Source organism: Filicampus tigris, chromosome 11 (genome assembly GCF_054856515.1).
Source record: "Filicampus tigris isolate MCC_2025a chromosome 11, RoL_Ftig_1.0, whole genome shotgun sequence".
NCBI lineage: Eukaryota > Metazoa > Chordata > Actinopteri > Syngnathiformes > Syngnathidae > Filicampus > Filicampus tigris.
The window spans coordinates 7,147,292-7,161,093 of NC_141227.1; the positions used below are offsets into that span (position 1 = coordinate 7,147,292).

Below are 13,802 nucleotides of genomic sequence, written 5' to 3' on the forward strand. Positions count from 1 at the left end.
ATCCACACTACCTGAACAAAATACATATGAGTAAAGCCAAGTAACTTGTTTTATATAACAAACTATATAAAACAATGTAAAGACAATAATTAAATTTTAGCCACCGAAAAAATATGACCAGGATGACAGTATGGGCAAGGTTTGATCCTACTTAATGTGGTATTCAGATATACTTATCTTTCTACCTCTCATTATTCCTCATGTTTGCTATTTCTTAGCTACGCATGCCCTTTCATTAGTTGACCACTGCTGGCAAATTACTATTCAATGAACTGTAAGAAAGTTAACATGTGCTATGATTTCTATAAGTCACATTTCCATGGAAAGCATGTGTTCACAGCCTCTGCTACACTGCCTTAATGCTTTTAATGCTTGTTTCTGACTCCTTCTTTTTTGTTCTCCCAAGGGATCTGAGGAATAATCTGATAAGCACAGTGGAGCCCTGGGCCTTCCGTGGTCTGCTGACTTTGAGGAGACTGTAAGTATTATGGAGTCTAGTAATAGTCTTCTTTAGAGGACATGGGAAGAACTCATCTGGCTTTTTGGAGCTTACAAGAACATATTATGTTAAGTACTATGTCAAAATGAACTGAGATATACAGTACGGTTTTGTGCAAGCAAAATTATTTGCTTGCACGAAAAATTTGTAGGCTGAAAAGCTGTTGTTCTTTACGTTAGACCAACAGGCTTTAGATAGCCTGCAGGCCCCATGCGGCCTGTGCACATTTTCTGAGTTTCAGTTGCCTTTGAAAGTCTTTTCGGAGTCAATGTGAAATGTAAACTGTAAACCAGTGCAATTGTTTAGAAATAAGTGCTTTTATTTTAAAGTGCCTCTCCCCATGTCGCCAATAGGAGTAACGGCAGGGATGTTTCTGTTTGTGCATGTGTGCTTTTATTGTTCATGTCGTCACTTTCTAAAATAATGGACCATGTCATTTTTGCATTTTTTTTGGGGGGGGTGTATTAATACATTATGGTACAGCATTTTCTGTTCAATCTACTTTGCGAACCGTTTCCGATCAGTTTTTATTATTAGCGCAGGCTTACGCGCAAGTAGGGGAGTTTTCACACGGATGCTAATGAGTGTTGCACGCGTAGGAGAGTGGGGGCACAGATGAGGAGCCAGTACGCCAGAAGCCTTGATAAATCATAAATGCATGGATAAATGGCATTATTATGGCATACGCAAACAAACCAGAGCCCAAAGGTCCCCCCGTGCACTGCGATCCCCTGTTTGGGAACATTTTGGCTTTCCTGTTAAAATCGCCGATGGGGAAAGGTCACGTACATTTATACTTGCGCACAACCCACACGCGTTGTTTTGAAAATGTGTTACTGTAGTTTCATTCCAAGTAAAGGGGCGTCGCTACAGCTACTGACAAGACACCGCAGGGCGGGATTTCCTCTGCTTTTTATGGCCAATGACAACAGTGGATCTCATGCTTGCTGCAACAAAGGGTCTAGATGACTAGACGATGCATTCGAGCCGGGGGAAACTATACGTCATCACAACATGTGATATAACGGACCGATCACGAGAGAATGCGGGCAGCGTTATATACACAGCAACAATTTCTGACGTGTGCGCGGCATGTGTTGCAGACCTGCCGCCAACATATTACACAGCACAATGTGTCGATCACGTGATACAATGCGGCAGTTGTTGCCCACGCCGTGGCGGGAATATAAAAGAAGCCTAAAGAAGCCTTTTGCAGGGTAGGTTGAGATTAACTTTGGCCGCCTCGTGACCACGTCACACGCATGAGGACCGATTATTGGGCCGGACTAAAATCTACTTCCCCCCTTTCTTAGTCCGCCCCTTTTTTAAAAATGTGTCACCCCCCGTCCTCTGCCCCAAAAAGGGGGCATCCATCCGGGACGGAGAGATGGACTGTTCTGCCCCAGGGACAGACTACCTAGCTCTGGATTTATGTTACACAAAATAGCTCTATTAGTTACTTCCTGGGGTTACATACTGTAGATTTGCTCCAACCCCAACGATTCAAGGAGATTTGGTCTGGGTCCCTGGGTCTATCCAACAGAAATGTTAAGTGCTTTGTCTATGGAATTGATTGGTTAAGTTAACATGGCAGAGGGCTGAATCAATAGGAGTGTATTTTAAATCAACCAAATTACATAAGTCTCCTTTGTAAAAAAAAGCTTGCCTTAATTTTTGAGGAAGTTGATATGTAGTTTATTTACAGGAATAATTTGTGTTGTTGTATCAATGCCCTTTAAACAAGCTATTCAGTTTGAAGAAACTTGGTTTAAAAGTGGTTTGTTAAAACTCAAGTTGAAAAGATACATGTAGATCAAGGGAAGTTTTACCCTTGAATGATATGTTTTGCCTTGGTTATTTTGAAATCAGAGCGCATTGCTTGCTCAGTTGAAGTCTGGTATTCTCCGTCTGGCCATTAAAACCGATGGATTTAATAATATTGTGGAAGATACAGTAATAGATTGTGTGAAATGTTTGACTTGAGTGACATGGAAATAACATTTCATTTTAGTGTATAATGTAAGGCAAGGGGGGCGGCACGGTGATCGACTGGTTAGCACATCTGCCTCACAGTTCAGAGATCGTGGGTCCAATCCCGGCTCCGGCCTCCCTGTGTGGAGTTTACATGTTCTCCCCGTGCCTGCGTGGGTTTTCTCCGGGTACTCCGGTTTCCTCCCACATTCCAAAAACATGCTTGGTAGGTCGATTGGACACTCTAAATTGCCCTAGGTGTGATTGTGAGTGCGAGTGGTTGTTTGTCTTTGTGTGCCCTGCGATTGGCTGGCAACCAATTCGGGGTGTCCCCCGCCTACTGCCCGAAGACAACTGGGATGGGCTCCTGCACTCCCCGCGACCCTTGTGAGGATAAGCGGTATAGGCAATGGATGGATGTAAGGCAAGGCAAGCTTATTTGTATAGCACATGTCATGTACAACACAATTCAAATTGCTTTACATAAAACATCAAACGCCTTACAGAAAGCGAAATAAAACATTAAGAATTACAAAACTCAAAATCATTTAAAATAATTCGATTAAAATGATTAAAAGTAAGATAAATAAAAAATACAACAAAAAAAAGTACACTTCATGTACATTTCATGGTGATCCAAGAGAGTTATCCAATATAACCCTAATATGTTCTATTGGCCAGATGAGGAAAAGATCAAATGGTGTCTTTATAAGCCCATGCGGGCTGCGCGTACTATTGCAAGTGTGACACGATAATAAAATTGTGATTCATTTATTGTGTGGGCGGGCTAGTATGAGCAAGCGCAAGAGCTGTACTAAAGGTACAACTGTGTTAGCAATATTCTCATTTATAACATGGTGGAGGGAAGTATAAGATTTGCCCTGATAATAATTTGGCCTTCCCAACTAGGAGCGCCTAACTTGAGTTAGCAGCTGGTGCTTTGATAACACTTGAAAACTGTAGAAAATTGATTCTTACTGTGTTTTTTTAGTGGTACCGTGCTAAGGTGTATATATGTATGTAAATGTAATATGACTGCTCATGATTTTAACTTTTTACTTTTTCAGTTGTAACATCAAGTCAACAGTACACTAGTAGCATCCATCCAATACAATTTAATGCTTTATATAACTACATATATATATATATATATATATATATATATATATATATATATATATATATATATATATATATATCATATCATATAAGTGCAGGTAAACATATAATATATATATACAGATCAAAAATTAATTCATAATTTGGAAAATGCTGAAACAGTGATTTTTTTTAAATATATATATACAGTTAACTGAAATGTTGTCTGAACGTGCTTGCACATGCACGCTCGCATGCACACATACTACCAGTAATCCAAATCAGCATGGCCACTGTACCTCACTGCCTGTGTGCCCTTGCCAGTCCAGACTCCTCAAAACTAGCAAAGTACAATGTTGTGACTTACTTAAAAGGTTAACATGTAGAGCAATGCCTAATGAAAATACCTGAACAACAAATTCAAAACAATCAGCCGGAGCTCTATTGTTTATGCATCTGCATATGCATGTGCATGTGCATGTGCATGTGCATGTGGATGTGCATGTGTGTGTTTCCTAACTCAGAGAGAAGTAAAGTGTTAATTTAAGTGTTCCCCAACCGGTCATTATGTGAGTGCTTTGCTTATTTTCCCACAGCTGCTCCAGCAAGGCTGGTCTTTAATTACAGAGCATGAGGGCACAGATCCATAGACTTGCAAAGCCCTCTTCATTTCACGTGTTCAAGCATCTGTATATAGGCAATGGTTATGTAATGAAGAAAAGGTTAAATAAGGTTACTAAGTGGAACAAGAGGTACAAGGAATAGGAGTAATCATGTGTAGTGGTTCACAGTTAAACTTTGCCACATCTTGGGATGGGGGGTATTATTTTCCAATGCCCCCACAAATGAGTTTCTGTGGATTAGTACCTAATTGTTGACAGAAAACTAACGGGGTGCGCACTCCCCGTTCACTACAATGCCAATAACGAGTTGAAGCGGGGAGTGGCGTGGTAAATATTTCCCTTATTCACCACTCCAGTGAAAGACCAAGTCGTCTGTCAGAATTGCCTCAGGAAACCCATGTCAAAATTCCTGGCTTATCTTTGTGGCCAGTTGCGCATACGTTTGCTAACAGTATAAAGGTGTGTATATATGTATATGTATATACACAACATTGATTGTCAAATAGTAAAAAAAACAACAACAACAACAAAAAAAACGCTTGTCAATACAGTGACGCAATGTTTACATATTCCAGTGGTTGCATGGTAGTGAAGGTTAGCAATCTAGCTCTTTTGCTGGAACCCTGAGGTTTGAGGACAGCAATATGTTTTTTTTTCTGTAAAGTGTGTGAAAAAGAAGAATAATTAAACACTTTCAGGAGAGGGAAGTCGGTCAGGGTCGCTGAGGGACAATGTTCCAATACAGAAAAATATTGAAGACCACAGGAATGTCTGTTAGTCTGTGTTGTCTACCCAATTTTATTTTATTTCATGTGTGGTCTTGACAGATTTTCCCCATATAAACTCAGACTTGCTGTACATAACGTAATCCCACAATGCACATTGATTGATATCTTTGTGACATTATGGGATACTTCAGTTGTATGTAATAATGCAGTAATCACGCCATAATGTCAATATTACATACATTATATAATAAAATTGCATATGGAAAAATATAAATGTTTAATATAGATTTTCTACCTTAATATGTACTATACGTACATTGTATTGTACTATCACAATGTATCTATGTATGTGTCTGTAATATAAATCATTCAACAAAGGCAGTAATTCTCAAACTTTTACAGCAAGTACCACCTAAAAAGATATATTGCTCTACAAATACAACCGTAAAGACCATCATCAAAATACACTAACATAGTGGGCCGAAGTATTCATAAAAAAATCAGGCAGAGGTTAGATTCCTAAAACATAGCTGTATGTATTATTGCAAGCCATTGCAACATTATGCACATCTGAAACATTATCACTGTGCTTGAATATAGGATAGTAAAAATATTTCACATTTAAGTGTTGAAAAAAGTTGAATAAAAATCATGCCGCAATAAAGTTTTAAGAACAAACCAACAAACAAACATTGAAGACCTTGTAAGGATATCCATCCATCCATTATCTACACCGCTTATCCTCACAAGGGTCGCGGGGCGTGCTGGAGCCTATCCCAGCTGTCTTCGGGCAGTAGGCGGGGGACACCCTGAATTGGTTGCCAGCCAATCGCAGGGCACACAAAGACAAACATCCGCACTCACAATCACACCTAGGGGCAATTTAGAGAGTCCAATCAACTTACCATGCATGTTTTTGGAATGTGGGAGGAAACCGGAGTACCCGGAGAAAACCCACGCAGGCACGGGAAGAACATGCAAACTCCACACAGGGAGGCCGGGGCCGGGATCGAACCCACGACCTCTGAACTGTGTTGCGGACGTGCTAACCAGCCGACCACCGTGCCGCCCTTTTAAGGATATGAATGTGTTTTTTTTTTAATTACACTAAATACGTTAGAAGATAAGTGTTGAAAACGTGCAAAGACTGGGAACAACTTAGGACTGAATTGTTAAGATATAGCGTAAAACTATTTTGCACCCTCTCAGTTATCCCGATTTTTTGGGCGGGGCTGAAATGTGGGCAAGGTGACACAATTAAGGAACAGCTTCCTTACGGTTGATAACTTGGCCAATTTTTACTACACACGAAAATAAAAGGTTTTGTTGAATTTACTCAGTTTTAGTCGGTGCACTAAATAAAATCTGGATCCATATACCGTAAATTCCGGACTATAAAACGCATCTGATTTAAAAGCTGCAACAGCTAAACTTATCCATAAAAATGAATTTGTACATACATTGCCGGCTTCGGATTAATAGCCGCAGGTCTCCACCTTATAACATGGGATAATTGTAAAGTAAAGCCCAAGATAGAGCAATCGGATGTCGGTAAGCGTTGGGGCGTCGGAATACGCCGTCTGATTGATGTAGCGAACACTGTCGTAACATCGGATCCTGTCAGGAAGCGTTTGGTGGGCATTTCAGCATGTTGAATCGGCGTTGTGAGTCATGACGTTTGGTCACTCTGATCTGCCCCCAGCCAATAGCTTTACGGTGGACTTTTTCTAACCATGAAGGAATATTTACTACTGCTGCCGTTGGTATGGAGGGGTATTACATCTCACGCATGCGTGGAAGGTATTTTAATGTTCAGCGTCACTGTCTGTCGTTGCGATGTATTTTTCCAGCTGGCCAACGTCGGATAGGTCTATCTAGGCCTATAGAGGTCACATTGATGTTTTTATTTGTTGTTTTTTTCTTTTATTTACCTTAAACACCAGTAGATGCTTTTTTCCCTGAAACAATGCCGAATGCACCTAGTTACACAGTAGTGTCACAGTGACCCTTTCTCAGTCTCTCATTGTCACATGAGGCAAATTCGCTGATGAGCTTCACCACGCAACAATGCAGCCTTTGGAAAACAATTTGTTACATGTTGAGGGGATGCAGGGGCTGCACGGAAGTCCATCAAGGGATGTCGCTTCATGGCTGGACTCGCTGTCCCTGTAGGCCAGCAATGGTGGGAGAATTTTTGCTCTACTTAATACTTTCTCGTCTCTATATTCGCTCCAACACAGCTTCCGCATCTCTGTCTACCCCACATGTGCGCACCCCATTCTCAAATAGCTGATGAATATTCAGTATGAGAACGGACTCGGACAGTTTGATTGGTCCACTGTGACGTGTTTGATAATTTCATTGGTCAGATGTGACGAGACTATGGGTAAATCTATTGGCGGCTTGAAGCTCATTAGTAAAGATTCATAATTAAATCACATCACATTACAAGCTGCAGGGTTCAAAAAGTGAGAACAAAGTAGTGGCGTGTATTCAAAGACTTTTTTTTTTTTTCATTTTTTCAATTCAGTCATTACTCAATATCAAATATGAAATACATTTTAGAATTGGATTCTGCACCCATTGCCCCAATTGCGAACTAGCAGCCAAAATACACAAAGCACCTCCAAGCCTGCTACATACAGTAGCAGTAAAGCTAATTCATCATGTTACAAAGTACTCTACCAAGTAAATTAATCTCTCTACACAAAACAATATTTAGACAATGTATTTTACAATGATCTTTTTTTGTCATTACAGGGACCTATCCAACAACAGAATAGGTTGCCTCTACCCTGAAATGTTTCTGGATCTGGGCAATCTTTTAAAATTGTAAGTTATGTGTTTCTATTGATAATAATGATATTGGAGATCCCATCACTGTTATTAGTACTTAAGTACTATAATTAAAATATTATACTAGTTAGGTGGTGAGGTTGCAATATTCTCTTCCAGAACCCATTGGTAGACACCGGTGATTAGGGTTGCCGTCAAGCTGAAGAAGGGGCCCTATTCTGCCTTTTTGGCACTAAGCTATGTTCTTCAGGGGGTCATATGGGGTAGGGGGTGACAGTAAGATGTATTAGTTTGCAGGTAGCATTGTACTCAGTCATGACTATTCTTTGTTACTGATTCTGTTTCATAACCGTTACTGGGCATAATTTTTAGTAGCATCCAAAGCATTGAGACGTTCACTTTAGTATGTTTCAGTATTTCGCACATTTTGCTGATCATGTGGTTCTATTGGCTTTAACCTGTGATTGTTAAACTTCACTCAAACGGAACGGATGAAAAAAACAGACATCTCATTCAAGTAGGCGAAATGAATTTCCTCTTTGGAGCAAGGTATCTGGGCTCTCTCTCCCATATGTTACATTCAGACCGAAGATGAGACGTTGCTTTGGGTTTGATCGCGGGATATGAACATAGCAGCTTCATTCACGCCGCGTTACAACAGAGAAGAAAGGCTCCCCCTTGTCCTCTGATATAAAAAAAATGGATGAATATCACGAGTCAGTCAGGTGGCTGGTGGTTGTGCAAAAATTTTGGCTATTGCTAAATACTATTGCTATCTTGGTTTCAGTTCAACAGCTGTAAACGAGTAAACACATTTAGACGCGGCAACTTCCTCGCTCCCTATTCGCCAAGCCTGTGTATTTATGGCTCTTATCGGCAGCTGGCTGTATTGTACAGATTCCAGTGCCCGCAGGCCCCAATGATTTCTTTGCCCTTCATTGTTTCTCCACGCTACCTGCACGGGACACCGTGTCTATGTATCATATGTGTGACATAGTAAGTACATTCTCGACACATATCCTTGCCCCCACTCGCATGGCCTCAAACACATCAATCATGTGGCATTATTTATGTGAACTGCATTGAATTTATATGTATTGTGTCAAACAGCTCAACACACATTTGGTTCGACCACAGCAGCTCAACACACATTCGGTCTGACCACAGCAGCATTAGAGATCGTGTGAGAAGCATGGTCATCCGGGCAGGGCTCAGAGTAGATCCGTTGCTCCTATACATCAAGAGAAGCCAGATGAGGTGGCTTGGGCATCTGGAGGAGGCCTCGGGCAAGAAGCAGAAGATGATGATCTATGTCTATTGGCTGACCCACCCACCAGCCCCCATTCCATAAGCTGAAAGTGGCTGAGGAGAAACTGAGGAGGGAAGGCTTCTCTGCTGAGGCTGCTGCCCTCTCAGTCTGACCCCGGATAATTGGAAGAAGATGGATAGGTGGATGGATACTACAACTTGTAGAACTATTACTAATATGTGGCTGAAAACTGTGTTTTTCTGCCTACAGGAATTTATCCGGGAATATCTTCTCCACTTTGACAGTGGGACTCTTCACACATCTTGTGGCTCTCAAAGTACTGTAAGAAAAACATCATATTTTTATTTGGTGACAATAATTTACATATCCTTTCAGGAATAATCTGTCAAAATTGACTTAATAACAAATATTCACATAACTTTATTATGGATGTGTGTAATCATAGATTAATGCTTCAACTGATTGTGAAAAATACATTGTTGCCATTTGTTGAAGCAATCGAGGCGGAATAGTATGCACTGTTTGGTGGAAACCATTGCTTATTCGATCTCATCTAATTTAGTATGCAGTTTAAGTACCAACATGATACAACTCCTTTGGGCAGCGTTATTCTGCTCATTACAAACACAGGAGCCCAGAATATTAAAGAGAAATGTTCCAAGTTCATATATATTTTATTTTCTCCCTCTCTCTCTCTCTCCATTCATATGTATTTTATATGTATGCGTGTGTGTAGTGTGCGTGTGTGTGTGTGTGTGTGTGGCACAAAATATGGCCTGCAAAAACTGGTTTGCACAATCAAATGCACCATCAGTAATAGTATAAATAAAGCCTTTCTAAAACATTCTTTCATATTGTTCTGAGAAAAATATTATTTTGGACAAATCTTAGACAAGCAGGCTTGTAACTACATCTTGCTGTTCTCACCAGACACTTCAGTACCGATACTTTATTCTGTGACTGTCAGCTGAAGTGGCTTCTCTTGTGGGCTCGAAGCAAATCAGTGAGGATTGGCAACGACACGGTATGCGTGTTTCCCACCCACCTCCATGGCCTGGAGTTTCACAATCTCCGAGGACAGCAGCTCACATGTGGTAAGCACCTACATTTGGATTATACAGTATAAAGCCAGACAGACATTTTACAGGATTTCTGCGAAAACGGGGACGCTGTTCGAACAATAATCTGTTCAGATATGAAACTGTTTTTCCAACAGGAAATAATAAAAAAAAATAATTCAATGGTTCCATTAAAATCGAACTGTCGCCATCAACTATACAGGCAGAGCATAAATGATCAAAATTAAAATTGAATTTATGTAATTATATTCAAGTAGCATTTTAAAACAATAAAACACTCTTCATTCAATCATAAAACATTCAACATTCAATAATAACATTTGACTTATTTTTCATTAACTCAAGTGTAAAAGAAGATATCCACTGTGAAAAGCAACATTAACAAAACACTACTTTTGACAACAATACCAACAATAGTGGAGCTGACCATTTGCTAATGTTACCAATGGACCCTGCTGCCTGGCCTTCACCGTCTCTACAGCCTGACAATCTTCACCTGCTGCTCCTTCTGCTCCGCCATCTGCTTGGTCAACTCCTGGCTTAATGTCACATCATCTCTGACTTGCATGGCTGGACACTCCATTGTGACATAGTGGAGTTAGCTCCATCACTGTATGTGGGTCACTCTACTTCACATACAGTATCGTCTTGTTATTCTTAGCTCATGATATTGTAAAGGCAGTTACTTCCATTTGAATAAGTCTCCAAAGCAATGAAATGACAGAAAAAACCCATTAACAGTTAAATGCTTGATGCTTGTTAAACTGACTTCTTGTGAGGTCTCACAAGATTTTTTGAAGTCTTGCTTCCCGATGGCTGTGTGATGTCATGCAAGATGACGTTTGAGTACAATGGGGCATTTTAATGGCACTGCACACTCCAGCCTCTTGAAACTGTACACTAAGAAGGGAAGGAGATTGGGTGAAACAACAAAGATCTTGGTATACATAAAGGAGATGGCTTCCAGTGAGATACTGCTGAATAAAATGCTTCAGGCAGCAGAAACCGCTTGACAAGGAGGAGAATGAAGAGCAACCGTTGTGGATAACAGTCAGACTTATTGTCCATTTATTTATGTTCATGTTTAGTTCTGTCAATAAAAAAACACTGATAACAAGACAAAAATGTATTAACATTCACAATAATTTGTTTTATTTAAAATTTTTTGTACAGGTACAAAAAGTTACTGTTTGTAACAAGGACAAAATGTAGATATTAAAATAAAACATCTTTTGGTTCTAAAATGAGATATGTGCACCCCTGTATGTATATATATATATATATATATATATATATATATATATATATATATATATATATATATATATATATATATATATAAAATGTAACTTGTTACTCCGATTTTTTTTGTAATATTATTACAGTTACTGAGTCTGGTAACGCGTTACAAATTTCGGGACTATAATACATATGTTGACATCTGGATTTTACATTTAACAAGTAGGTCTATTCATAACATCACGTGATCAAACGTCATTACTTCCAGCATTACTTAAATAAAAAGTTCCTGTCGCACTTGGAGCTTCACGTAACAATGTGAGTGCGCGAGTCAACTCTGTCATGCGATTCGATTGTCTTTACACCATTGACAACACCCAAGAGGGCTGAGAAGTTATTGTTTGTGACAATAATCACTGTCACGGTTTCATAAAATAAAATGCAAATCATAGACACAAAATACAAGCAGGAACAAATCTAAGTAAAACGAAGCAAATAAACTGCAAAACAATAAGTCACTGTGCTTTTTAGATATGATTTAATGAACTTAGTGCCATCAATTGCCATGCGTAAAACGTGACGTAAAGCGTAGTGATTCTGACTGGCTGTTCACAATCAAAATGCAAATCATCTGCCGGTGACAAATGACGTCACGCTACGGCACCATCAATCGGACAAACTACAATAGACGCCTTTATTAGAGTCTGATGCGCTCGTTTCTTATTTAACTTTTTTTTTTTCAAATCACCTCGAAACTTTGTCTCCATGTAGTCAAAGAAAATTAGAACTAACTGAACTTTCAATTATTATAAATAGAAAAAATAATAATGAAAAAGGAAAAAAACATTTAGTCAGGTCAGTTTTGACTTCAATACATATTTTTGCTTTTATTACACATGCCCTGTCTATCTATCTATCTATCTATCTATCTATCTATCTATCTATCTATCTATCTATCTATCTATCTATCTATCTATCTATCTATCTATCTATCTATATATCTTGTTAGACCAATTATCGATTATACGTTATGCATCACTATTATTTGTGTGTAAATGGCAAATGGACTGTCACTTGTATAGCGCTTTTCTTCCTTTGGTACTCAAAGCGCTTCACACTGTACCTCATCTACCTCCTGATGATGCAGCATCGGGAGCAACTGGGGGTTCAGTGTCTTGCTCAAGGATACTTCAACATGGTCACAATGGCCGGGGATTGAACCCACAACCTGCCGTTTGGGAAAGGACCACTCTACCATTGAGCCATGCCGCCCCCAGTTTGTAAATTAATTTGAGAATAATGATACTTTTATTTTTGGTTTACAGTCTGTGATTATTTATTTACTGGACAAAATATCAGTTCCAATATTTATTTAAAAAAAAAAAAATCTTATTGATACAAATATTGATCAAAGGTGGTGATGTCCCACCACACCATAGAGTCGAAACATTTAATGTTATAGACCACACTATATAGTTAAATATGCTCATAAGTTAACTTTACCAGCTAGTGTATGGCAGAAAATTTAGCATTTTCCTTTTAAGGTCTTGAAATCATTATTAAATAAATTAATCCCCGATTTTTGAAAAGGTAAATTAAAAGTAACTTAAACTTGAGTAACGCATTACTCTACAAATAGAGTAATATTGTAAAGAAATGTATTACTTTCACATGCAAGTAACTAGTAATATGTAATAAATTACATTTTGGAAGTAACTTGCCCAACACTGTATGTATATATATATATATATATATATATATATATATATATATATATATATATATATATATATATATATATATATATATATATATATATATATGCTTCATGATGAGCTGGAAGGGGGATACCCACCCACACACACACACATTACGACATTTATTTCATCATGATAAAGAGGGGCACAGTAGGCTCCATTTGTAAAAAAAAACATGTCTGATTTAGCTAACATTACATGTTCAAATGTTAGAACAACAAGCACACAATTGAAGTTCATTCAATTCATTGTGATATTAGTGTTCCCTCTTCATTGTTATCTCTCTGCCTGCTGTGAGCTGTTTAACAAAGCCAATGATTTAGTGTCAGTGTTCCAAAGAGAAACCCTTCAGCACTCTTGTTAAAAAAAGGCTTTTTTGACATATTTGCCCTACTCTGTCCCCTTTTTCTTTTAGGGAAAGGTTTCCATTTGAGGGGTTGCGAGTTTAAATGAAGTACCACAAGTCCCTGGTCTAGTACTTCACTTCTCACTCTCTACAATTGCTAAAATAGAGCCTAGTTATTAAAAAGTTTTAAAAAAGTTTTTTTTTTAAATAGAGCCAATTTTTCAATGACATTTTGAAATTCTATTTATTTACATTACTGTTAACAAAGCATGCTAACATAACATAACTCCGTGTTTCACAACCAGGGGTACGCATGCCCATAAGGGGACACAAGCACATTGCTCGGTGTACGTGGAAATGAAAATATAGTATTTATTTCCAAGATGGTAAGTAAAT

The 13,802-nt window shown here is 38.7% G+C and overlaps 1 protein-coding gene across 2 annotated transcripts in view; it reads left to right on the forward strand.

The window, feature by feature from the left end:
- Positions 1-13,802, forward strand: part of adgra1b (adhesion G protein-coupled receptor A1b) — a 206,699-nt gene that overhangs the window by 50,225 nt on the left and 142,672 nt on the right. For both annotated transcript variants that reach the window (XM_086045684.1, XM_086045686.1), the window contains exons 3-6: positions 407-478; positions 7,680-7,751; positions 9,235-9,306; positions 9,916-10,079. In XM_086045684.1, coding sequence (XP_085901810.1) covers positions 407-478; positions 7,680-7,751; positions 9,235-9,306; positions 9,916-10,079 — 380 coding nt within the window. The remainder of the gene's footprint in view (positions 1-406; positions 479-7,679; positions 7,752-9,234; positions 9,307-9,915; positions 10,080-13,802) is intronic.